Here is a 25,976-nt window from a genome sequence, read left to right on the forward strand (position 1 = left end):
AGTTAATAGCTGAAATTGAGGCCTGAAATTACATTGTCATATTTGAATCCCTTTGGTTTAAGTTTTGTACCTTCTTGATTAAACAGCCTTCTGTCCACTTCTCTTGAGAACAGATTTTTGACAGAGAAGTGGCAGAAGACACCCAAAAACAGGAAACTAGGAGATCCCCAAGTGACAGAGGCTATAGAATGAGTATCTCAAAGGTAATGAAAGCAACTCGGGCTTCTCGGTCTACATTTCTGGAAAATGTCATATGGCTTACAGTGCAGACTATTTTAAATCTTTAGCAATCTTTTATCCAAGAAACATTTCCTATAGTAATATGTGTAGTAAAATACAAACAGGTAAAATAAGGCAAAGATTGTTTTCAGAGGATCCTCACTCACCAGATAACTGTGTCTGCCTTGAAATATAATAAAAGTAATAACTGATATTCACTGGGCCAGACATTGTTCTAAGTGCTTTATGGATACTACCTCACTTTTATTTTTAGAAAACTAAGGTACAGAGAAGTTACATTACTGGCCAAGGGGACACAGCTATGAGACAGAGCCCAGCTTTAAACCCAGACATTGTGTTCTCCCAAATTTACCTTCCAAAAGTCTCCTCTCTGCCCTCCACGCCTGTAGGTTGACTTCTATGGGTTTCATCCACTGTACTCTCACTTCTGATTACATTTAGCCAATGGGAGGCAACAGAAGGAGACTGAAAGGCATGAAGACAGGTTACTGGATGATATTTTACATTAGTTGTTGCCTAAGCTGTGACCTAAGATCACAACTTAGCAAGAAAGCTCCTGTCCTATTGCTTACACTGGATTCTTGTACAAACTCCCTCTACTTGACCCTTCAAGCCTAGGGGGAGGAGAGTTTTCCACTTGTGGCCAGACTCTGAGTGACTCACCATTCCTGTTGCTTCTCTACACATTAACCACCATCAAATTGTCATCATCAAACTTTCTTCAATTATTCACCTGTTGCCTTCTGATATGCTGATTAAGGAAAAAGACATATCCCTTGTGATTTATCAACTACTGGGTAAATATGCGCAGCCCTGGTAGCACAGTCATTGAGTTTAGATGCTAACCAAAAAGTCAGCAGTTTGAATCCACCAGCCACTCCTTGGAAATCCTATGGGGCATCTCTACTCGGTCCTATAAGGTCTCTATGAGCAGGAATCGACTTGACAGCAACAGATTTGGTTTGGTTTGGTAAATATGCGAGAGAAAAAAATTGTGTGGCCACCTCTTTTTATTTTCCTGAACATTGAGTATTCAAGAATAAATTTAACAAAGCTCCTAACTGGTGGGAAGAAAGAATAATCCTGGAAGGAAAGGTATCTCTAAGTTCCCTGAACTTTGAGGGTGGACCTTCAATGTGGAAATGTGGACAGCAACAGTCTCGTGGATTTGGATGCTTAAACTGTCTTTCCTGTCATGTCAATCTGTCTCAATGCTTTACATCTAGAAGCTGTTTAGTTTAATGTATCCAGATCCACTTATATTTAAAACAGGGGGAAAAAAATTCAGTTTAAACTTACCCTGCATTTGGGAAGGTTTGGATTGTTACAAACCAAACTAAACCTGTTGGCATCAATTCCAACTAATAGTGACCTTAGAGGACAGAGTAGAATTGCCCCATAGGGTTTCCATGGCTGTAATCTTTACAGAAGCAGACTGCCACATCTATCTCCCTCGGAGTGGCTGATGGGTTTGAACCGTAGGCCTTTCAGTTAGCACCCGAGAGCTTAACCACTGTGCCACCAGGGCTCCTTTGAATTGCTAAAGGTAATGTTTATACTGAGATCTCATCTTAGTTTTGAAAAATATTAAATGTTGAGAGATAACACTTAACTTTACCCAGTTAGTAGTGAAGGACTTTTTAGATAGTTCTGGAAATGTGAGAGCCATTTGCTGAATTATTGGCTCTCCAAATCCAAGCTAAATAATATCTATTTAGTTTCCATTAAGAAATAAGGTTTTAGAGTATAATTCTATATTCTTGAACCTTATGTGTAAGTTATGAAAATAAAATTATTTGTGGAATTTCAAAGTCCTTGTTCATTTGATGTCTCTACCCACTTTAATTAAAAAAAATAAGAAGAATACATGTCAATTTAGTTTTCTAAGTTTTCCAGCAGCTAAGAATAATCAGAGTAATCCTGGTAGCACAGTGGTTAAGCAGTCGGCTGCTAACAAGTTCAACGGTTCGAACCCACCAGCCGCTCCATGGGAGAAAGATGTCGCAGTCAGCTTCTGCAAAAATTTACAGCCTTGGAAACCCAATGGGGCTGTTTTACTCAGTCCTATTTTTTTTTTTTTTTTATACAGTCGTTCTATAGGGTCGCTACGAGTCGGAATCGACTTGACGGCTCTGGGTTTGGTTTTATTTGTTTGTTTGTTTATATGGTCATTATGAGTTGGAATCAACTCGATGGCAATGAGTTTTTGGTTTTACGAATAATCAACCAAAAGTTTGTTTGGCAGCCTAGACACAGTAAAAGCTGCTTCTGCAGACATTGCATACATTTCACCACTGCATTTGCAAATAAATATCACTTTGCAAAAATAAATTTTTATTTGGGTGTCATTTCTGGCAATGCTTTAAGCCTGTATTTTCAAAGAGTACAATTCCAGGCCTTTAAAATTCTACTGGCATCCGCCAGACTAAGCTGGACCCTCCTCTAGGTTTCCACAGAGGCTGAGAGAGGAATGACTTCATATTAATCATTTTCTTGCCCACAGTCATGTAAGATAGCTGGGCAACATTTTTTTTTTTTTTTCTTGTAGCATTATGGAAGTCTCTTGAAGTGTGTGGAGAATAATGAGCTAGAGGAAAAGGAAAACAAAAGAAAACAAAAACCGCAGGGGAGTTGGCGGATTTGACTTTTATGACTCTCCGTGATTACCAGCTTCAGCCTGCTGGATTCTCCACACAGCTGTATTTGCTTCAAGCTTAATATTTTATTTTGTAATTGGAACAGTCAACATACTGTGGTCTTTAATGCGGATGCTCTAGTTCAGATTTACTGCTATCAAGAAATTCGATTTGGAGTTTTATCAATCTATTAATACATATAAATGAATATATTAAGACTCTAAAAACGGATTATTTTATAGTGTGCATTAAATACCATTTCCACTCTGCTTGCTTTTTATTTGACATTAATCTATTAAAACATGGCAAAATTAAAAACTATGAAAAATAAACTCTGTTCCTTCATCATTTTAATCAATATAGCCTACTCAAGCCCCAAGAAATTTACCTATAACATCTTAAAGAGAAAGTTTATAAAAACGAACAACAGAAAATTTATATACATTTTGAAGAACAAGTTTAGAATTTAAAGCTTTAATCAATACCCTAAAGTTTTTACCACTATGAGTTATTGCCTACTAAATTTTATTATATTTGCAATAAAAGTGAAACTTCCAAAGACGCAAGAATTAAGTCACCAATATACACAAAAATCTACAATCATTAAAATTTAGTATATGTTGAATTTTAAAAATAGCAAAGCAATAAGATTGTATAAGTTAACATCTAATTTATTTTTTCATTTCTAATTTTTTTATATAGTATAAAGCAAAAATTATATATGTATTTGAAAGGTTTTTTTTTCTTTCATTCAAATCCTTTCCAAAAAATGTATATGTAATACAGATTTTACCTGATCGCTCTCTCATTCATATTCACATGTGAGAGATGAAAAATCATATAATATTTTCATAACCCTATGAAGAGCAGTATTCCCATAAACAGTACCCAATTATAGACAGTAACATGTATAAATCCAAAAATATTATATTTTTGTGGAAAATTTAATGTTGTAAATGAAGGTTTTGTGACTAATGGGATACTTCTGAATTATATACTTAAAATTTCAAATATGGTGGAAAATTAATAATTTGGCCCATTTGAATACATATGAATGTACACTTTTATGAAGTATCTTTCTTTTAACATAGTAATAAATGTAGATATGTATTCTGAAACATAAGAACAGTATCTGAAATTTATACAAATGAACCAGCAGACATATTACTTCATATCATAAAATATTATCTAACACCACTTTTTTTAAAAGGAAAATATATATCTTGAACTTTTATAATGTAAGTAAAATAGGAAAACCGTTGGAGGAGAGAGCAACAAATTTAGATTAATTTTGCCTCAGCAAAGGCACTGGGTTTTTGGGTATAGGTAACGCATACTGAATGCTAAGCTCTAAATGACCTTTACTGTTGTAAGTTTTTCTACATGAGAACATAAGAGATTCTGCAAGGTTTTCTCCAATTGGATTTTAAATCTCACTGATGGCTATGACTTAGGGGTAGTATAGAGAATTTTGAAGTTAACTTTGCTTTATGATGTTGCTCCTTCTCTACTTGGGGGTTTTAGTTCAACATAGCTATTGAATGGAATAGTCATAAGAACATGAAAACAGAGACAAAATGTCAGTGTTTCATTATCTTTACAACCTTAGCAAAAAGTTTATTGTTGATAAGTAAACCATATTAATGACTAAAACACGTAAGTAGAAATATGCTGTAACAATAAAGTGTGTCTTATTGCTTAAATATATTACATAGGAAATATAGCATGTTTCTATTTCTAATTTTCAGATGGCAGCCTTGGTTTGTGTTTCTTTTTTTCTTAATTTTGATTTTAACTGTTGGAATTAGTCACCAATACCGTAAGCTAGGAAACGTCATTTAAGTTGCCATTCAAGAATTAATCCTTATTTTATGATTACAATGAAGGTGAAAAAATGTGACTGCTGATAGTCTCACTTCATGTGCTAATATGTTTTTGCCCATGAAAGATTTTATTATTACAAAAAAAAAAAAAAAACATATGGCAAAATACAGAAAATTTAGGAAACAGCAATAAATCATCTACAAGCATTAACTCAAATATTAATTAAGGAATTCCTATGTGTTTTATTTTCTAATCTTTCTTCATCCTTAGCATTTATCATAGATGTTTGCAACTCTCATAGGAATGTTTAGAAAAGAAATATACTCTGAAATTTTCACAATAAATAATTAAATACGGTCTAACTAAAATACATTGTTGCATTATATTTGTTTTTCTCATTTGAAATGAAGATGCAAAAAACCATTGCATCATTGTTTTGCATTTCAAGATACCATTTAATATAGTAAATGAATAAAATGCCCAGGCAAGACAGCATTACCAGGGCAGGTTCATATAATAGATTTCTATTTTGTGGGTACTTCTGACATAATTCAGCTATTAATTCATCCATAGGTTGAAATTTCTCAAGTGGAAAAAAAATAAAACATTTAATTCTTCCATTAAATATGGAATTAATCTCCTGAATTTTATGAGTCTAAGGGAATGGATTGATCCTTTTTGATATTTCATTTTTGTTTAAATTTAGTTTCTTAGAATATTTAGGTCTCATAATAAATATCATTAGATATTTTAAATTCCAGTGCTGCGATGAAGAATCTATGTTTCAAACTCAGAGAAAAAATGGGATAATCATTAAAATATCTTTTTTCCGTTTATGAGTGGAAATCAGCTTGTAGGGTGACAAAATCATGGTTTTCACTGGCAATTACTATAGACAGAGACTAAATATTTAAATACTTAGTGATGGGTTCTTATTCTGAATGAAAGCTTGAGTAGTGCCGTGTCTGATACTAAATAATTCTCCTTTTTAAATGAACTATAAAGAAATTCATGAAGAACTGCAAACTATTCCTATTTTTATTTGCATTGTTCCTTCCATTCATTGCTGACTTTCACAATAAAGCACCTTAATTCAAAAGGAAGCGCTGCTCCTGCATTTTGAATGTGATTACTCATGTAGGTTAGTGGTACTTAGAATTTATATATACATACGTGTGCGTGTGTATGTGTGTATGTATGTATATATATGTCAGGTCTTCTTTTAAAAATGTTTATAACTAAAATTAATCTACCACTTCAAGAAAAGGAATAAAGACATTTTTTATTCCATAGCTTTAAGACATTAATTTGTTCAATATTCTCTCATAATCTTCATAATCCAATAGGCTTTTTTTAATTAAAAAAAGAAAACACAAATTCCTTTTTTTTTTTTCTTTTGGAAAACATGATGATTGAAACATCTTAAAAAATTTACAATATAATACCAGGATTGGGGTAGGTAAGACATTATTCTTGGTTTAACTTCCAGCTTATTAAATGTAATGCTTGCCTGCCATTATACCTAACCAAATAATATTGAAAAATAATAATAATATAGATAGATGTAATTTGACAATAAATGTTTTATAATTTAGCAGTTGTAAATACTTGCAATTTTACAAGAATCTAATAGGATTCAAAACCTAGTAAAATCTATCTCTCCCATCACTCCTTTCCTTTTTAATATAATTTTGATTATCTTTATGAAATATGTTCTGATATGCATTTATTATTTATTATATGCATTTCTATTTATTATAATAGAAAATTTGGTATATTTATATTGCATATTGCTTCATAAAAGATAAAATTAGATTGATGAATTAATTTGAGTTATTTTAGCGGAAAGTGGGCAGTATAAACCTATTACCTACCACAGTACTTAGAGAACAATCAACTGCAATTGAAGCCAAGGAATTCACACTATTTATAGACATTTTTTTCAGAATCACCAGCTTTGTACTGATTATTTTAAGTACAGTTGGAAAGTTTTGATTTTTAAGAGTTACTCTGAAGACATAGCAGATGTTGGTTTTGCTAATGTTGGAACTCACAGTGATTCAAAGTTGTAAACATGATTAACGCATGTAAAAAATAATGGTTTGCTTTTCTGTTAAACTTGGTTGTTTTCAATTGTCGATAAACTCAGATGGAAGTCTACGGTTTATAAATATTTGTTTTAAACTCTTAAATTTCTTGAGTTTGTATACGTGTGTATTCGTGTGTGTTTGGGGAAGGAAAACACATGTAAACACAGAGTGGAAAAAGTTACATATTGTAGTTTGAGCATCATTACTATGAATAAAAATGTACGGTTTCTAAACATTTGGATTGTTCATCAATATTTTCTTGTGTTAAATTTGTAGTAAAATTCAACACAGCTATACATACATACATATATATACATATATGTATGTATATATATACGTACAGTCAGGATACCAGACACACACACACACAGACATCGCCATCGAGTTTACTCTGGTTTATAGCTACCTTATAGGACAGGGTAGAACTGCCCCATAGGGTTTCCAAGGCTGTAAATCTTTAAAGCGGCAGACTGCCACATCTTTCTCCTGCAGAGCAGTTGGTGGGTTCCAACCACCGACCCTTCGGTCAGCATCCAAGCGCTTAACCACTGCACCACCCAGGCTCCCATACTAGATACAGGGTACACAATTTTAGTTCCCATTTGGCCATAAATTTATGTACTCCATTTACTTTCAAATATAAGTACGTGGTGAGTATAAATTGTCCAACAAAGTATGAATGATCTCTACTAGGAATGATTTGACTATCATCAACTACAGTTTGAAGTTTCAAGAGTTTAGAAATCAATTTAATTTTATTTTTAAGGAATATTGAAATATGAAAACTGTGTTACAAGATACGAGAGATATATGTGTTAATGATATACCAGAATTATAATCATTTTCTCTACTCCTTTTAATTGCTGCTTGATCAAGAGGCCCTTATATTACTGTGAAACAGTTTCGAACATAAATCACAGAAGACCAAAAGTCATCACAGAAGAAACATACCTTGAATTTAAATCTAGCTAAAGATCTAACAAATATTAATTAACCCAAACAATGAAATTGGCAATTTAAATTTTATTTTTAATGAATATACATATGTTTAATCAGAAACTATTGCGATATTCCTTTTAGTCAAAAATCCTTTCAAAATATCCCATCAAAGAAAAACTCACTCTAAGTCTCCAGTGAACCTACCCTTGGTGATGACTAAAAGTATTTCCCAATCAAGTTATGTTCTATTAATAGTTTGTGCAGCTGACAAACTTTTCTTTGTTTTTCCATAACTCTAGTAATTAGCGTCAATCTGTAAGAATAGACTTCGTTATGTGATTAGCTTCCGACAAGAGGGGGGGAGCTGGAGTAGCACTATTGGCCAAGGAGCTTCAAAAAGTTTTTATTAAAATAATTTAACACAACCAGCTTTTAGATCCCACTTTCTCTATTTCCGCCAACCAAAATAACATGTATCTGTATGAAAAGGCAGTTTGTCCTAAGGAACTTAGGTGCATTGGTTCAGTTCAGTCAGTGTAAGGAATAATCCCTCACATAGATTTTTCATTGCAGAGAGTAAAATGAACGGTAAGAGCTTCTGGTAGTTGTAAAAGTAGACTGACCAATCTGAACTGGGATCTGCTTTCCCAAAGTTACACTGTCAAATGCTCAGTCTATAAAAACGTTACTGTATTCCAAAAGGACCTTTTTTTTTTTCCTTTTCCTAATGAAGATGTAAACCTTCCTGCAAGATTAGCCTTTTAACTCACTGTCTTGAGAGTTTCACTTACACTAAGTAAAATCCATTAAAAATGAGTGACTTAGCTGGTAACTCTTAGATATAAACTACTTTGGTATGAAAAATCAGAAATTCACTCCTGACCTTGAAAAGTAAAAGTTAGGTTTTGAGATTGTGACAGAAGGCTGTAGTCCATACCAGCCCTGAAGATTGATACTATTGCTGCTAAGGAAATGAAATCCGCGGCTCAGTCATTGTCATTTATGTAGGATCTTATCTAAAGCTTTATAAAGAATAAACATTTTCAAAGCTTGAAACCATTACCTAGGATTACCTTCTGAAACTATTAAACCAATTTCGCAAAGGAAGATAAATATGCAAATACATTAAACAAGTGACACTTTCCAAAAAGATGGAACCCAGGTCGCGCCGCAGCTGCAGAAGAAAACTCAAAAATGCAACTATTAAGTATCATTCAGCAATTTCGTAAGATACAGATAGGTAAGGGCTTTTAAGAGCTCTCTGGAAAAGTCTGTTTCTCAGAATTACTAAAATTTACTTGGCAAGCTGTGCCGTAAGCACCGGAGTTGAGGAAGGCTCCTCTTTTGCGTGGCTACTCAAGTTATCTCCATAAAATTCAGTGGTTCCTGCGCTCACCCTCACATATGAGCTTCAGGCACGCAGCAAACCAAAACTACCGGAGTTGCTTTTTTGCCTCACAGTAATTGTCCCCAGATAATACCCAATTAGAGGAGTATTTTATGTTCCACTTTTGCAACTCAACGTTTTCTCTTTAGATGAGTACCCAGAGAAGGCGAACTACTATTAAGAATTCTCTTTCTTGAAGAGTTTGAACATCTACTTATTTCTTTACAATTCTCTGACACATTGCTTAAAATCCTCGGAATTCCTAGATACTGTCTTTCTCCTCAAGGAAGATAATTTTTTTTTTTTTTTTTTTTTTACCATTTGGAAAAAAGTGCTATTTAAAGAACTCTGAAATAAGAATTTAGAAAAAAAAACTAGAACTTTTTTTTCTCATGCGCTCTGCCAAATTCCACTGCAAGTTCCAAATATTGTGCAATAATTTGGAAATCGAGTTAACGATGGGAAAAATCGAGCAACTCCGAGTCGGGAACTTACAAAGGAGAAGTCAAGGAGTGGCACCCGCACGCACACGGCGGCGGAGACAGCATCCCCTGGCGCACCTCCCTCCCCACCCCTCGGGCGGAAGGACAAGCTTCGCAATCTATTTCAGTAATGTCACTTGTCCTTTTTTCTCAACCCTCTGATGAACTAGTATGGGACCTTGGAGCGCTTAAAGCTGCTGGCTGCACTTGTTTTGCCCACAGAAAAACTCGTGCACCCCATAACACAACCAAAACGGCCCCGTTGAATTAGTCTACGGAGAACCAGAAAGGGCAAACAGGTCCCATTTTTCCTGTTGCCTCATTGTATTGCCAGAATCTTCCCTGGCATCTCTCCGCCTCCTTTCCAGCCCCGTGCACACTCTCGCCGAGGGTGTCCCGCGCGCCCTTACCTGAGCTGTCGCTTTTCCTCTTGCCGGCACTTCTCTTCTCCGCCTCCGCGGGCGACAGCGCTTGGCGTCCGTAGTCTCCTGGCGCGCACGTAGCTCCTGTCGGGGTGCTAGAGCCCAAGCTAGAAGAATTGGAACACAGGACCGGCGGGCTGCTCCCCAGCTCCGGCGGGCCTCCAGAGTCCGGCTGGAGGCAGAGGCTGTGCCGAGCCGCAGTCGGGGGAGAGGACATCTGCGGGAGGTGCCAGTTGGTTTGCAGAGCCTGGTGCTGCTGCTGCTGGTGGTGATGGTGGTGGTGATGGTGGTGGTGGTGGTGACCCCTGTGATGCTGGCTGGCAAACATGCCCTCCTCGTTGGGGTATCCCGCGATTATGCAAGACGAGGAAGAAGTGGAGAGCTCGGGATAGGACATGTGGTCAGATCTTCCATGGAGGGCGAGAGAGGACTGGGAAAACGGGTGCAAGCCTTGCGCAGTGGCGTGGGGGCTGCGCAGGCAGCCAAAGAGCGGGTGTTCCATAGCATGCAAGTCTCAGGTTCCAGACAGAAGATTTCACGAAGGTTCCAAAAGCCACCAAGCTCTGTCAGTTTTCACTGGAAACTGTGACTTCCCCACCCCCCTCCCACAGCAATAGCCGCGCGTTTCTGCAGAGCTGGGATAATCCCGGTCCTGAGCCTTAGCGGCCAGTCTCCTTTACATATAAACACTCGGACCTGGAGGAGCTTTCCACTGAGCTACTCAGATGTCAAGAGGAGGAGAGGTTGAAGCCAAAAGAAGGTGGTCCCAGAGAACTGCTTTCAGGGGAAAACTGCTCTGAGAGGTTATAAATAGAGTGTAATGTGAGCTGGGGGCTGGCTTAGGAGCCCAGCGCTGACCACATGCAAACTCCCTCCAAAACCCTCGTTCAGTCTGCGCTGCGCGCTCGGAGTTTCACTTCCTATTCCGCGCTGGGCGGACGCAGTGCTTCTAAACCCGTCACAACCTTGCTAGACGCCAAAGTTGCAAGCGGTGCTCCTGGCGCCTAGGTCGCAGCCTGGGCCGGCAGTGCTCTTCCCTGCGGCTCAATCGGCAAAGACGCGCGGCGGCGCATCGCAGCCCCAACCCAGCACCCAGTTTTCAACTAGCTCACTTCTCTCAGGAAACATGTTTTGTCAAAGCCACTTGGGAACTGTCACCTGCAGGAAACGCACGGAAGGGCCAATAACATAGAGAAAAAAGATCAGCGGTAGTTTGGCGCGCGCTCCGAGGCGTCAGTTTTTCAAACTTCGAAAGTTCCTGCGCCCTGGGCGCAGCAGCGCTCCCAGCCTTGTGCCGCTGGTGTCTGTGGGCGGGTTGTTAATAGGCTCCAAATCCGAGGTTGCAGGGATGTTCACGCGAACGGGAAACGGCAGCTCTCTGTGCTCAAAGGAGAAGGACCTGGTGGGGTGGGTGAGAGGAATGCGTGAGGCGGGTAGAGTTGCAGATACCCAGGTCTTGGCATCCTCACCTGCGATGCCAGGTGGGGTTTCCCTCCCCCCCCCCCCCCGCCCTCCGCAAACGCTACCCGTACCCGTTCCTGGTCCCGCTCAATTTCCTGGTCACTTTTTTTTACCCACCAAGGAGAACTTTTCCTGGGTCAGGAATATTACAAAGTGCTCTCTTCTCGATCACATGAAATGTGTAGATGGCACGCACATTTCCCCTCAGGAGCCCTAGTCCCTTCATTTCCCTCCAGCAATCCACTCTCTTCCGTTCAAACATAAATCAGTTGCTCGCATCCCCCCATGGGTCCATTTACACTCCCCACACTCACCCCAAGTTTACTAAATTTGGGGGCTTTGGGCCTCCCTAGTAACAATTTTGCATCCTCCCCCCTCAAAAAAAAATTAGAAAACTTGCCACCGGTAACTACCAGCGAGAGAGGGCTGTACTCGATTTTCTTTCCAAGAAGGGGCAGGCGCTGCCTTTGATACTGCCACTTGCTTGGGGGCGACCCTGTCTGCTAGGGGCAAAGTCATTTACACACGACAAACGAACCGCGCGTAATGAGCTGCAGGAACGGCCGGGTCTTGCCTGCGACGTGTCGCATCAGGAGAATATCTGCGGTCACCTATCCCTCCCGTGGCCCCCGAATGCGCCACCAGCAGCGTCGCGCCATTATTTTCATTGTCTCAGGTGTCCAGAGGACGGTGATCAGGTCTTTGAAGTTGTTAATGGAATTAATGGAGACAGCAAACTGGGCCAGCCATCTGGTTTGAATTAGGAAAAAGTATTGATTAACCTTTGAGCGGTGTCCCCAAGGCAGAACTTTCCTCTCGCCCAGTCTCTCCAGCCTCAGCCTGATTCTCTCTAGCTTTTGCTTTTAAGTTCTATTACAGTGTGGTGGCTTCGCAATAAACCTTTACATCCGTGTGAAAGATCGAATTATTTTCCATTACTGAGAGGATGGGGTGGGGGTAATCAGGAATTCTGAGATTTGTAAGCGCTGCTTTCTTTAACGGAAATTGAGCCCTATTTTGAGGAAAATTAGTTTTGCAGACTTCGTTTAAAAAAAAAAAAAAAAAAACCTAAAACTTTTGTTCACCAGCTGCTCCGCTTTTTCAGTCTTGGTCTGAGCTGGAACCTGCTGCAAGCGTTTGACGGTAAGACTTTCTTTGCCGATATTTTGGGAATCTAACATTGTTTTAGACTTCGAAAGAGAGTGTTCTTCAGGTTGCACGTTTTTAGGGGTTTTAAGTATTCATAGGACGGGAGCCAGAGCTTAGATCTTAAGAATATTTCTTCCTGCCACTCCCCACGCCTTTGGTTTTTTAAGAGTAAAAAAAGGAAGGGTATATTCTTTCAATATCGAAGGAATATTTTTTGAATTTTCATTTTGTTTATCGTTTCAATATGTGCTCTGATATTAAAAGTTGAAGTACAAAGAGCAATACTAAAGGTCCCAAACTCGGGTTCTGGGTAAAATTATTAAAGGGTTTATCCAAATAGAAATTTAGGCAACTTTTTACCTCAATAAACAGTAGCCAGAAATATTTACATAATGTAATATTGGCAGTGGGTTTAATATTGTCTACTAAACTGTAGAAAATATCAGACAAGATTGACTAAAGACACACTTGATTTGTAGACCCCAATAAAAAGATATCCATAACGGTCCTTTTGGTTTCTATTACAGTGATAGAGAAGGAGCTAAGCCATTGAAAAAAGAATGGATTTGAATTTAATCAGTGTGTTGCAGGTAACTAGCAACTAGCCACGCAAACTTTTCATCTCCAGGAGCTGCCATTTCTCCTTGAACCTGCCTGGTGACTGGACTGGATTTTTTCTCACTTCGCTGTGTCAGATGTTAACAACATATCCAGAAGTTTCTCTACAACCTGCCTTAGTCAGTCAGCCTCTGGAACTGTGGGGCCAAGAGTCTGGGAAGAAAAATTTAGTAAAGGTTAGAAAGAGAGAGGGAGTGTCTTCCAAAGGCATGCAATTAACACAAAGCTAGCAAGAAAGGTCTTCTTAATGGAAGACACAGAACATTTAATACCAGTAACAATTGTAAGTCCCAATTTTCAGTTGAAAGCGTTATATAAGGAAAATGTTATTTGAAAGTGAAAAGAAGTATAATGCAAAGAAAGGAGTCAAAAAGGGGGTTTTTAGAATATATGGGTGCATTTTGGAATTATATATGCTTTTTTTAAATTTCAGTTTTCAAATATGTATGTGTTATTTCATACATCGGTTTTAATATTCTAATTTCTTAGATATTTGGAATATCTAAGATAGAATATTGGGTTTTATTCTCTAGGCCATAGAGAATTTTTTTTTAAACGTATAGTAACAACAGGAAAAAATCCCTAGCATTTCCTGTAATGACTACTTCAGTGTCCACATTTATAAAATCCAATGTTGAAAGATGCCTTTTAACTTCTAATGGCTAGCTATATCATGAAGAATGATAATAATTAAATATTTATCGTAAGATTTCTATAACAATTATTTTAAACTATATATGGAACGTGCAGTAGTCTATATTTACAATATCCTTCAACTTTTCCTGAAAAGCATGCTGTGTTAATGACAATATTTCATACAAAGTTTAATACCAAGTGGCACATTATAAAGGGGCTCAATGTATGAAAAAAGTAACCTGCTCAGCTCTTGTAGGAAACATTGTCAAAATAATTTTAAACATGTGTTAGACTCTTTAAAGTTTGTAAGTGTATGTATCTATTGTTCCCTCTGCTTAAATGAAATCATATTAAATAATAAAGGGAAAGATAGTTTTGATTAGCACTATTTTAAGGAAAATAGAACTCATATTAAGCAATCTGCAAGTTTTGTATTTAAACTTTATCTTGAGATTTATTATGATTCTTATAAGAGTTGCCGTTCTCCTGTATGCTTGTGATGTGAGGTGTGATAAAAATAAAAACATTTAAAATAAAATATGATGTTTATCAACAGATACAAAACTCTACTTTGCATTTCACCTGATAGACAAATGTTTGCCTTGGTAACATATAACCAGATGAATTTGCGTGTGAGTAATTATATTGAAACGGAAATTTGTCTCTGAAAGTTTTGTTGAAGATGGAAACATTGTATCTCTAATATTTCCCTAAGAAATAACATTAATGCCTTTCAGTTGGTCTTTCTGGAAAAAAAAAATTGAAAATATGTACAAATATCCTAAATATGCTGTGATGATTTCTGTGATTTATGATATACTATATTTTACAAAACTGAGGAATTAGCTTCCTCCAGGAGCCTATATTATAAAATTTAAAGAAATAATTTGCTTTTGGTTAACTCCTGTTGTTTAGTGATTCTGTATACCTCTACTGATTAATTTTAAATAAATGTTTATCTTAACATGGTGCTAATTGGTGATTTCCCAGTAAAATGTGTTTCATTTTTACATACAGTTGAAGAAATGAATATTTAAATGTTAACCTCTGAAAAGTGTGAACTAATATCTAACGTACTTTGTTTTTCTAGTTTCTACATTTAGTTTACAGTTTCCTTCAGACATTGATGGTTTCTTCAATTCAATTCACAAGTATCAAGTATCTTATAATAAATGATCTACTAAACACTACATATAACTCTTTTACCTCAATCAATAAGTGACAAAACAAAATGCATCAAAATTAAAACTACTTAACAGATAACTTTCAGAAAACCAGCTTTTAATATAAATTATGACTTATAAATTAAATGGAAAAGGTTTAATAAAAATTCAAAATGTATGCAATATTCTATAATTCCAATTCTGTTCCACCTACATTTTATGAAATTCTGATTAATTTTTTTTGTTTGGCTTTTTCATTTTGTCCTTTTTGTGTGTGTGTGAGGAGTGCTAAAATTGAGAAGACATTGACTACCTCTCAAATTTAAAAACTTCTGACTGGATGACCCTGAAATGACAAAGTTATCCTGTAATGACACAAATGAGGAATAATTAACGTTTAATTCCTGCATTTTCCCTTGCATTCACTTTGTATATTATTTTATTGATAAACACCAGCCTTTCAGATTTATATAGCTGAGAAATGGCTCCTTTTCATATCTAACTGTAAGATGTACAAACACACTAATGTGAGATAGTTCTAAAATGAAATCCTGTACATTACGGTATATATTCTATACCGTAAAACTCATAAGCATTAAATTTCTATTCAGAATTTAAGAAAAGTAAACCATTTATTTCTCTCATGTCATAAAAAGTAATGCTATATTTTAAATGGATTGAATTTAGAATAAGTTCATAAATCTTGGAGAACAAAAACTCAATTGAAACTAAAGACGAGAATTATAGGTAAAACCTTAGTCTTCTGTTTTAAGTTTTCCAACTTGAAGAGTTTCACATGGCTAATAGAATGTCGGCAATATGGTAGGTTAGTCTTTTGTGTTTTTATATTTTGTACTTCATCAAATTGTAGCATAGTTTATTCTTAAAATGACTTGTATTATGAGTGTAGGTTTATGGTTCGAATCACTAAAAATCTCTGCGTTAGTTAACCCCCCAAAATATCTAATTGCATACTCTAATTTTATATGATTCAGACTTAGCGAAGACACAACAGTGGCCTTTGATGTCAACATTTTTGCTTATAGGAATAAAGAAATAATGGTGTACATTTCTGTGCAAAAAATAAATTAAAAAAGGAAAGTCATGGCCAAATACATGATCTATTATGACAAAAAATTTTGAAGAGTTTAAATCAGTACCTTGATTCAGTTCAAATTTTTCAAAAAATTTGAGAAGTGATATTGAGCATGTTTGTATAATGCAGTGGCCGTATGGGAATGGATCAAAACAAGAATACCTGCTCCTGTCTCAATTGACCTTAGAAACTAGAAAGACAATAGGAGGTCAGAATTGGCTAAAAGAAAAACAGAAGGGGGTATTTAGCAGGTGAAAAGGCAGAGAAGTTAGATAAGCTTAAAGATATGGAAAATAACTCTATGTTTGATAAAGTAAATATGTAATTTATAAGCCACATGTGAAAAAAGTAAAAAGATCCCAGGTGCATATTTAGTTTAATAGGAATTTTAAAAAATAAATAATCAGAAAGATTTATATTTAAACATATGACATATACATGTTTGATAGAAGTGAGAATAACAAAATACTTTTCTGAGTAATAATTTCAAATAATCACACACAGGCATAATGTGAAACTTGGGTGCAGATGTGGTAAATGCCTGGATATGTGCAAGCTACTGAATGTCTGAAGTTCTGAATAATCATTGCCTTCTTGTTTGAAAAATGTGTAACCTGAAACTCATTGTAGTCAATTGCTTTTCCTAAATTTTATTTATTTTTAGAGGATGGATTCGGCAAAGTTGGGGTAATATTATATGGGAAGGGAATAAGCAGATTTTCAACAGCTGTTAGTGACAGAAAAAAAGTAAAAAGAAGAAAACAAATCTGTTGTGCCAACCAAACCCTAGAGCATTTCAAAGTACAAGGAAGGGGCTTTCTATAGAAACAAACACCAAAAATCAGAAGGAATATCAGCTCAGAATCCAAGGGTTTAGGATAAGGCAATTTCTCATGCCACCAGCTAATGGCCACTTTCACCAGGAAGGGACCTGTGATCAAAGTAAAGCTTTCTTTACACTATGTGTTGTCATTGTTGTTAGTAGCTGTTGAGTTGATTCCAACTCATGATGACCCCACGTGTGCGGAGTACAGCTGCTCCATAGGATTTTCAAGGCTGTGACCTTTCAGAAGCTGATCACCAGGCCTGTCTTCCGAGGCACTTGTGGTGGGTTTGAACTGCCAACTTTCGGGCTAGTAGTTGAGTGCTTAACCATTTGCAACACCCAGGACCCCTATGCTACATAAAACCAAACCAAAACCAAACCTGTTACGGCCAAGTCAATTCTGACTCACAGTGACCCTATAGGACAGAGCAGAACTGCCCCATACAGTTTCCAAGGAGCGCCTGGTGGATTCGAACTGCTGACCTTTTGGTTAGCAGCCATGGTTCTTAACCACTGTGCTGCCAGGGTGTCCACACTACATAAGAGTGTATAAATATTAGATGAAGCCTCATCAACACTTAAAGTAGCTGGAGAAGATTGTTTTCTCCAACTTTGCACGTTCATTATAGCCTGAGAGGGACAGGGACACATTTTGATCCAATTCCACATATCTAAAAATGATCAGTTCTTGCTGGTATAAATAACTAATGAACAGGTGAACAGATCAGTGGCTAAAAATGTCAAAAAATCTTGGAATTATTTATGAGGAAAATACAGCAAAACACTACTGATGTGAAGGTGGGCTCCATTAGTAATGGGAAACCTGACAGTTTTTTCCATTCAACTGGGACATCTGTACTGTTCTGCAGCAGCATTTAAAGCTGATTAAGTCTTCTGATTACCAGTAACTACTTGCTGTGCATTTAATTCTTACTCATGGAAGCCCCACGTGTGTCAGAGAACTGTGATTGATTTCAGTGGCTGATTTTTCCGGAAGTAGATCTCCAGGTCTTTCTTCCAAGGTGCCTCCGGGTAGACTCCAACCTCCAACCTTTCACTTAGCAGCTCAGCCCGTTAACCATTTGCACCATCAAAGGACAGGTTAATGCTTCTATGAAAACATAATCAAGGTCAAAGTAAATAAATTCGACACATCATAAAATACAATAACACCCGCAATATTGCAACAATTTTAAGAAATATTTCTTAAATTAGAGAAATAAAAATAGCATAATCATGGCTTCCCAGGACTTTCTAGTTTTTTTTTTTTTTTTTTTTTTTTTGCTTTAACTGTTATCTTCTGGAGCCCTGGTGGCATAGTGGTTAAGAGCTCAGCTGCTAACCACAAGGTCAGCAGTTCAAATCCACCAGCCACTCCTTGGAGACCCTCTGGGGCAGTTCTACTCATCCTATAGGGTCACTATGAGTTGGAATCAACTGGTTGACAATGGATTTTTTTAACGGGTTATCATCTGTCTGTGGTGAGTAGCATATGTTAGTAGCCAGTAGCTTATGAGATGCTTGAATTCCTTCAGTTTTGTTCTTGATCACTTCTTGAAATCTCTCATTGCATGATTAATGATGTGATTTTATCAGATTGAAAAGCTGAGTCCCTTTGAACTTTTAAGATCCAAATCTTCCAAATTAAGTGACATGCTACCATCTGATGGACCCTGCCTAGGCAGATGGCATAGGCCTAGGACCCATCACTTGGAATCACTTTTCCAGGTCTAAAGACAAACACATAATTATAAAACTACAAAAATCTCCACTGTTGTATATGTGGTGACAAAGGTGAAGGAGTATCTTTAGAAAAGATACAAAGAAAGACATTGAAGCTAATAAACATTATGCACTGTAAAGCTGAGATTGTTAAATTAGCTATTGGTGTATCTATTTTTATAATAATAACAAAGACTTGCCAAATTATGTGTGGTTTTGTTATGTATATATCATTTTTCTTAGTTAGCAGTTGTTAAATCACTACCATTTGGCATATCTGGCCAAATATAACACAATCATGGCTAAAAGAGAGAAACAAACAAAAAATGTGTTAGGTTCCTTGTACCATAATAACAATGCCGATGATAAAAAATTACTACATTTTAGTTTACTACAATGTACTACAAAATTACTACAAATTCGGTTTACCAAGTCATTATCATTCTCCCTCTAAACATCATTGTCAACTCAGTTGATTAAGCTCAAAGTAAGAACCCACCTTTGACAAGTCCCTATTTCCTCAACTCCCATATGCAATCATCAAATAGAGTGTCCCCAATTATACCTCTTCAATATTCATTTACTCTGTCCTCCCTATCACCAATGCTATTATTTTTTTGAAGGGGTGCGAGGTGTGCTTACACTTCTTGCTTCAGTTACAGAGGAGCCCTGTCATAATTCACTTGCCTAGATCATTGCCCCATCTGCAGATTACTTGTCAGACACAAATTTAATCACATTGTGTACCAATTACTAGGTTTTCAGTGGGCTTCCACAACCACTGGTTGAAGTTGAAACTTACTTATCCAACCACACTCATCTCTTGCTGTCCTTCTTCAAATTCTGTTTACTGACATTTATTTTATTAACAAATAATAACTTGTTTGCAGTTCTTCTAACTTGCAATATTCTGTTTTTACTACTATAGCTTTTTGTGTGCTGTTTCAACAGCGTTTCCAACCATCTTCGCTTGGCTGTAACTTACTAAACAATTTTAACGTCAGTTATAACTCACCCTCTCAAACTACTATCACCGAGTATGAGCTACTTGCCATTCCTATTTACTGCCCCAGCATGTGCACACATGCACACTTCTATTTGTGGTTAAGAGCTACAGCTACTAACCAAAATGTCAGCAATTTGAATCCACCAGCTGCTCCTTGCAAACCCTATGGGGCAGTTCTACTCTGTCCTATAGGGTCACTATGAGTTGGAATCAACTCGATGGCAATGGGTGTTATACTATACATATATTTTATATAATGTTATATTCATATTATATAGACAATATATATAAAAACACATTGTTAGTTGCCGTTGAGTCAGCTCCAAATTATGGTGACCTTATGTATGACAGAAAGAAACGTTGCCTGGTCCTGTGCCATCTTCACAACCATTGGTATGTTTGAGTCCATTGTTGCAGCTATTGTGTCAATCCATCTCACTGAGAGTTTCATTTTTGCTGACCCTCTACTTTACCAAACATCATGGCCTATAAACACACACACTCACACACACACACACGTATAATCTTTATCATAGTACTCATAACATTGCTTCTCATTGTCTGGTTTCCTCATGTGCTATATATATTTTGATAAGGACGTGATACATTAAAAAAAGGCACAAATACATTTGCTAAATAATAAAATTCTTCAATGAATGCATCTATTCAGTGAGCGATGAGGTGGACTGTAAATGATTTTCTTTTTTTGGAAAAGGATAAAAACAACATAACTTCAGAGAGATTTGGTGATCTTCCTTGGTTTTGGGAAGAGATGGATTGGGCCTGACCTTCAGTAAAAGTGGTCTAGTATAATGCTGAAATAGGCAGCGGAGGGTAGGATAAAGTTCACTAGAGAAAGAGGCATGAGGGAAGACTGGTTTGAATCTTACCTTTGTCATGTTCTAACTCTCTAATTACATTAATTTGCTAACTCAAAGGAATATTATAAAGAATAAATTGGATAATGTTGTAAGAATGCAGTGTCTCACATATGTTCAGTAAGTGTTGAATAAATTTAAGTTACTTCTATAGTGGTATTGTAGAATACAACCTGATGTGGTTATTGAGCACTTGAAATGTGGCTCGTCTAAATTAAAATGTGCTTTAAGCATAAAATGCACACCAGGTTGCAAAGACTTCATGTGAAATTAATAAACCTTATATTGGTTACATGTTAAAATTGTCATGTTTGGATACACTGGATTAAATAAAGTATGTAATTAATTTCACTAGTTTCTTTTACCTTTTTTTAATGTAGCTACTAGAAAATTTACAATTGCATATGTGGCTCACATTAAATTTCTCTTGTACAGTGCTGATCTAGAGGATGTCATTTAACTCCTTTTCTCTTTTATTCCTCCCTCAAAATAGGTATCAAATTACATATATATCTGTCAAAATGATGTAGGACCTGAAATCTCTCTGTAAGCTGATCCTTTCGACTCCATGATTAGGAGCTTCACAATGTGGTACCACACCTGGAAACTTCAAGAACAAGATTTCAAGGAAACACAGGAAATTCCTGGACCAGCAAAGCATCATACTTGAAGACATTCGGTTATTGCTCTGTGAGTCAGAAGCAGCATCATTAGTTAACCATTGACATGCTTGAAAGAGTTCTTTTGGTAAAGGCACTTACCAAAAAAGAAAGGCACACCTTTTAACCTAGAACTGAAGCCACCCCCAGAGGTCACCTTTCAATCAATAATAGGTTGGCCTATAAAATAAACAATAACAACTATAGCAGACCAAACTGGCAACATTTGCCCAAAAGCAAAAATGAGAAGGCAAGGAGGGAAAGGGAAACTGGAGGGACGGAAGCAAGGAAGGCAGGGTGGAAATGGGGAGAGTGCTGACACGTTGCAGGGATAGCAACCCACGTCATGGAACAATTTGTGGATGAATTGTTGAATGGGAAACTAATTGGCTATGTAAACTTTCACCTAAAACAGCATAAAGTGTTAAAAAAAAAAGACAGGCCAGGTGTATTATTAAGGAAGAGCTAGATAATGCTGTCACAATGAGTTAACCTTTGCATCTTATTGCCTTAGCGGAAGCTTAGTCCTTGTCCCAGCAAATTGTGATGCAAGATGGTTGGCTTTCCACAGTAGCAACTGATCCTGTGAATCAATCATCTCAACATGTGCCTCTGAGATTCTACAGCAGGAGAAAAGACAGAGAGAGGGTCATGTACCTGGTCTTATATATGTTGAGTCAGAGGTGATGCATGTCATTTATTCTCACAGCTTGTGGGCCATACAAAGCTCTATATACATGCAAGAGGGCAGGAAAATATTCAGTTTGGTGAGCAGTAAATGTATATGTCATGCCAAGCTTTGAAAATTTCAAATTTGCTTCTAGTTTGTTTACTCATAAGTTGCTGTACCACTAAATTACATGTTGTATGAGTCTTTCTGGTATCTTATTATTGTATAATAATGTCACTGTGCTGTTATTTACTGTATTGAAAATATGTAAAACACTAGGTTAATTGATTAAATTTTGTTATCATTATAACAAATTAGAGTGCAGCTTTTAAAATCCTATTATAAAACAATATATATGAACGTGGGAAATTAATAATAATATGATGCTAAGAAAAAAGCAGGTTACCAAACGAAGATGATCCAAATACACCCATATCATTACATCTTTTACGTATAGTGGACACCTCTCTCTCTATATATGTATTTGTTTATTTATATATAGGTATGTATGTGTGTATATGTGTGTGTATATATATGTATATAACCTTTTGATATGTCAAAAGATATGATATACTCAAAAAGGCAAATTTGACTTAATGTTATCTCTGGTGGGATTAGTATATATTTGTATTATTTTCTAAATGTCTCAAAATGGTTTTATAATTTTGTATAATGAACATATATCACTTTTATAAGCAGGAAAATGGCAATCACTGCTATTTCTAAACAATTAAAATACGTCTTATGGTATAAAAAACCTTCATGGTTTGAGTGAACTTTTCATATAGCTCAAATGTAGACATATTCATGTTAAATGCATTGATTCTTTTTCCTATATTTTTGCCTTAGAAACTATTGTTCCTCTTTCTAATGAGATTTACAATCCAGTAACATCCATTACTGTAAAACTGTATTATTGTTCTATCTCCAATTTGGAACTTCTCTAAACCAACTCACATGTGAAAGATGCAATTGTCTTGCTTATGCAGTAAGGCGAAGCATATGGAGTCCATTATGCCTAAGGCTGAGAGTTCACACTAGCTACTTGGTAATGTAAGGAGTATAAACTAAGGTGTTGTGTTGGACAAATATGGTCCTTAATGGTTTGAGTTATGTTAAATATGAAACTGAGTCTTCTCCCATGTGGGAAAGTAGAGAGTGGGTGAGGAACTTTTTTTTTTCCCAATGACAAGGTTTAATCTTTAGCGGGGTTCTCAGGAGTAGAAGGTGTTCTCATATTAGGGTATGACAAGGTAAAGTTCAGAGTATCACATAACACCTATTGTCTAAGAGGCATGAGCTGCTACAGTGTGAAAGCAAGGAGACGTTTACAGAGTTTCAATGTCTTGGGAATTTCACACACTATAGAGAACTGGTCTTCTGTTACCTTTTCTCCCAGTTGATATTATTTTAGGAAATAACTCACAATGCCAAAATAAATCCTTACCAATTTCTAACACATAACCAAAGCAGTCTTCATTCCTTACCTGATCCTGAATATATTGAAGGAAAAAGCCATAGTTTACCATGCATTTGCAGTAGAGAACCTCTCCCTCCTCCTCCCTCTCCATATATCACAGAACTCAGATACATTCGCATCTTCAGGGCTGAAACTGTGGTTCACTGAAATGTAAAATTAAAAGCAAATCTGAGAGTTAGAAGGGGGTCTAGAACTTATCTGCTTCAAACCTCTTAATTTACAAAAGACTCGGAGGCAAATGACTACTTGTGAAAGGTCTACAAAGTCCTAGTCCTAGTGTAGTTATCTGTTATTGGACTATGCAAAAATTAAAATTCATCTCCCTAACAAACCTGGTACTACCTTTCAAAGCAGCATTGATTTTAGGTATTATTTCATTATGATCATTTTAAACTCATAAGACTCCGAAGGGCTCCATTACATTTTTTGATATTTTAGCTGAGGAGACAGGAACCACAAATATAAATGGTATTTTTTTTTCATATATATCTAGATGTATATCCCTTTAAAACTGTAGCACAAGTCTATATTTCTAAAAACTCTTTATTGAAGTAGAAGATATATAAAGAAAAGAAGACACGGCTCTATTTTGATGAGAAAAACTGTTCTAAGATTCTACTCTGTAACCCAAATGTACTGAAGGAAAAACAAATACTGCCCTGTAGTCCAAGTGCACTGGAAGAAAAACAAACAGTTTAGTAACCTGATGGTGCATTAGTCATCAAGATTCTCACCACCAAATCCCAACCAGAGTCTCATCCATCCTATAATTAGCAGTCAAAACAACATCACTCCTCATTGCGTACTTGCCTTGCTGAGATCTCTAATGTCACTGTGGCCCCAAAAGAACTTAATAGTACCAGTTAATATTTCCACAACAGCCAAGCTCATGTATAAGGGCTCGTGTATACAACCACAAGAGAGTTAACTACATTATGGGCCTAAATTAAGGGATTATATCTGGGAATAAGAAAAGTGTAGTTATTGAAACACTTGTAATATATCAGTTAGTTACTGTTGACACAAATATCTCAAATTCAGTGTGTTCTACTCCATTGCTACTACTTATTGCATGCACATTTTCTGAACAAAATGCTAACTTCTTGTGTTTTCCACTTGGAGAAAAAAAATTACAGGAAAATTTTTGTGTTTTATATTTGGCTCGATTACAAAGTTAATTTGGCTTTTAATAATTTGACCCTGAATTTCTAAGTGGCCCCAGTTAATATGCACTTAACGTCTTGAAAGAAGTGATCTGAGTATCAAGAAAAGTGACCACCCTAATTCACATCAACATGTGTGTATGAAATGTTAATATTTTTATTGTCCTATTACCTTTTGAAAAAAGCTGTTCTTTTTATTACATGTAACCAAGGTTAACTGAAAGTAACTGTACATGAAAGTATCCTTGGTAATATGCATTGCTGAGACACTGTTATGATTTATACTTAAAGAAAGTAAATAGCAAGTATTTTCCATGGAATATGAATTATTGCATTATGTCCAAGTCCCATCGTCTACTCAAGCATCACTGGAAATTTTTTTTAATTCATGTCAAAAGAAAGCATATATAAATCAACGGTTTCTCATAAAGTAATTATCCTTTACAGTAATATAGACTTTGATCCATGATGTCTATTGCGTATATACATGTATTTTTTTATTATAACGATGAAACTGAAATATTTGTGATAAAAAATTTTATAGTTATAGGAGGACAAGAGGTTGAAGATTCCACAGGTGTAAAAATGTATGTTGGATGGAGAAAACCACATCATTTTATGTTTTTTATCTGATAAATGTAGGTAGTGTATCTTTCTTTTTATCTTGACTTCTTTTATTCCCATTTAGAACTTTTATTATATGTGACACACTGCAGCTGCAGTAACAGAAGTCCGTTTAAAATATACCTTGACATAGTGATGGGAATATCTGGCTCTAAAATAGGCTATATATCTCACTTTTAATAGGTCAGATATGGCTTAGGTCCAAGGTTGAGTGCAATAAATTCACACTATAAAATTTGCCATCAGCCCAGCTTTTCCAAAGGGGTGTAAGAATACAGATATGCAGTACTTGCTTAATTTTTAAAATTAACTTTAGTATGTTGTTGTTTGACAATAATTCTTAGTGGAAAACTTGAACAAGTGTGACATTTAAGTACAAACTGCACCTGGATTGTAGAATCAAACTAAGGACTGAATTTCTACTCTACTATTTACTATCTGGAAACCCTGGTGACCTAGTGGCTAAGAGGTATGTCTGTTAGCAAAAAGGCTGGCAGTTCAAATCTATCAGGCACTCCTTGGAAACTCCATGGGGCAGCTTTACTATGAGTTGAAATCAAATCAATGGCAGAGTTTTTTTTTTTTTTAGTTTACTATCCAGTGACCTTGGAAGGCAACTTAGCCACTCTCTGCCTCATTTTCTTTCCTACAAATAGACAGCACAATTGTAGTAAGGATTAAAAATATAAAGGGCCTTATTAATAAATAATTAAATTTTATGTCTCCTTTATTTATTTATTACCTTTATAAGTTACATCCATTCATCCAAATAACAACAGTTAAAATGGTGATTCTTTCCTAATGT

At 36.2% G+C, this 25,976-nt stretch overlaps 1 protein-coding gene across 1 annotated transcript in view; it reads right to left on the bottom strand.

The window, feature by feature from the left end:
- The window catches only part of MEOX2 (mesenchyme homeobox 2), an 85,300-nt gene extending 74,491 nt beyond the window's left edge, over positions 1 to 10,809 (bottom strand). The window contains exon 1 of the mRNA XM_049893816.1: positions 10,009 to 10,809. Coding sequence (XP_049749773.1) covers positions 10,009 to 10,522 — 514 coding nt within the window. The 5' untranslated portion in view covers positions 10,523 to 10,809. The remainder of the gene's footprint in view (positions 1 to 10,008) is intronic.
- Between the last annotated feature and the right edge of the window lie 15,167 nt (positions 10,810 to 25,976).

The sequence above is a fragment of the Elephas maximus genome, chromosome 8, assembly GCF_024166365.1.
Source record: "Elephas maximus indicus isolate mEleMax1 chromosome 8, mEleMax1 primary haplotype, whole genome shotgun sequence".
Lineage (NCBI taxonomy): Eukaryota > Metazoa > Chordata > Mammalia > Proboscidea > Elephantidae > Elephas > Elephas maximus.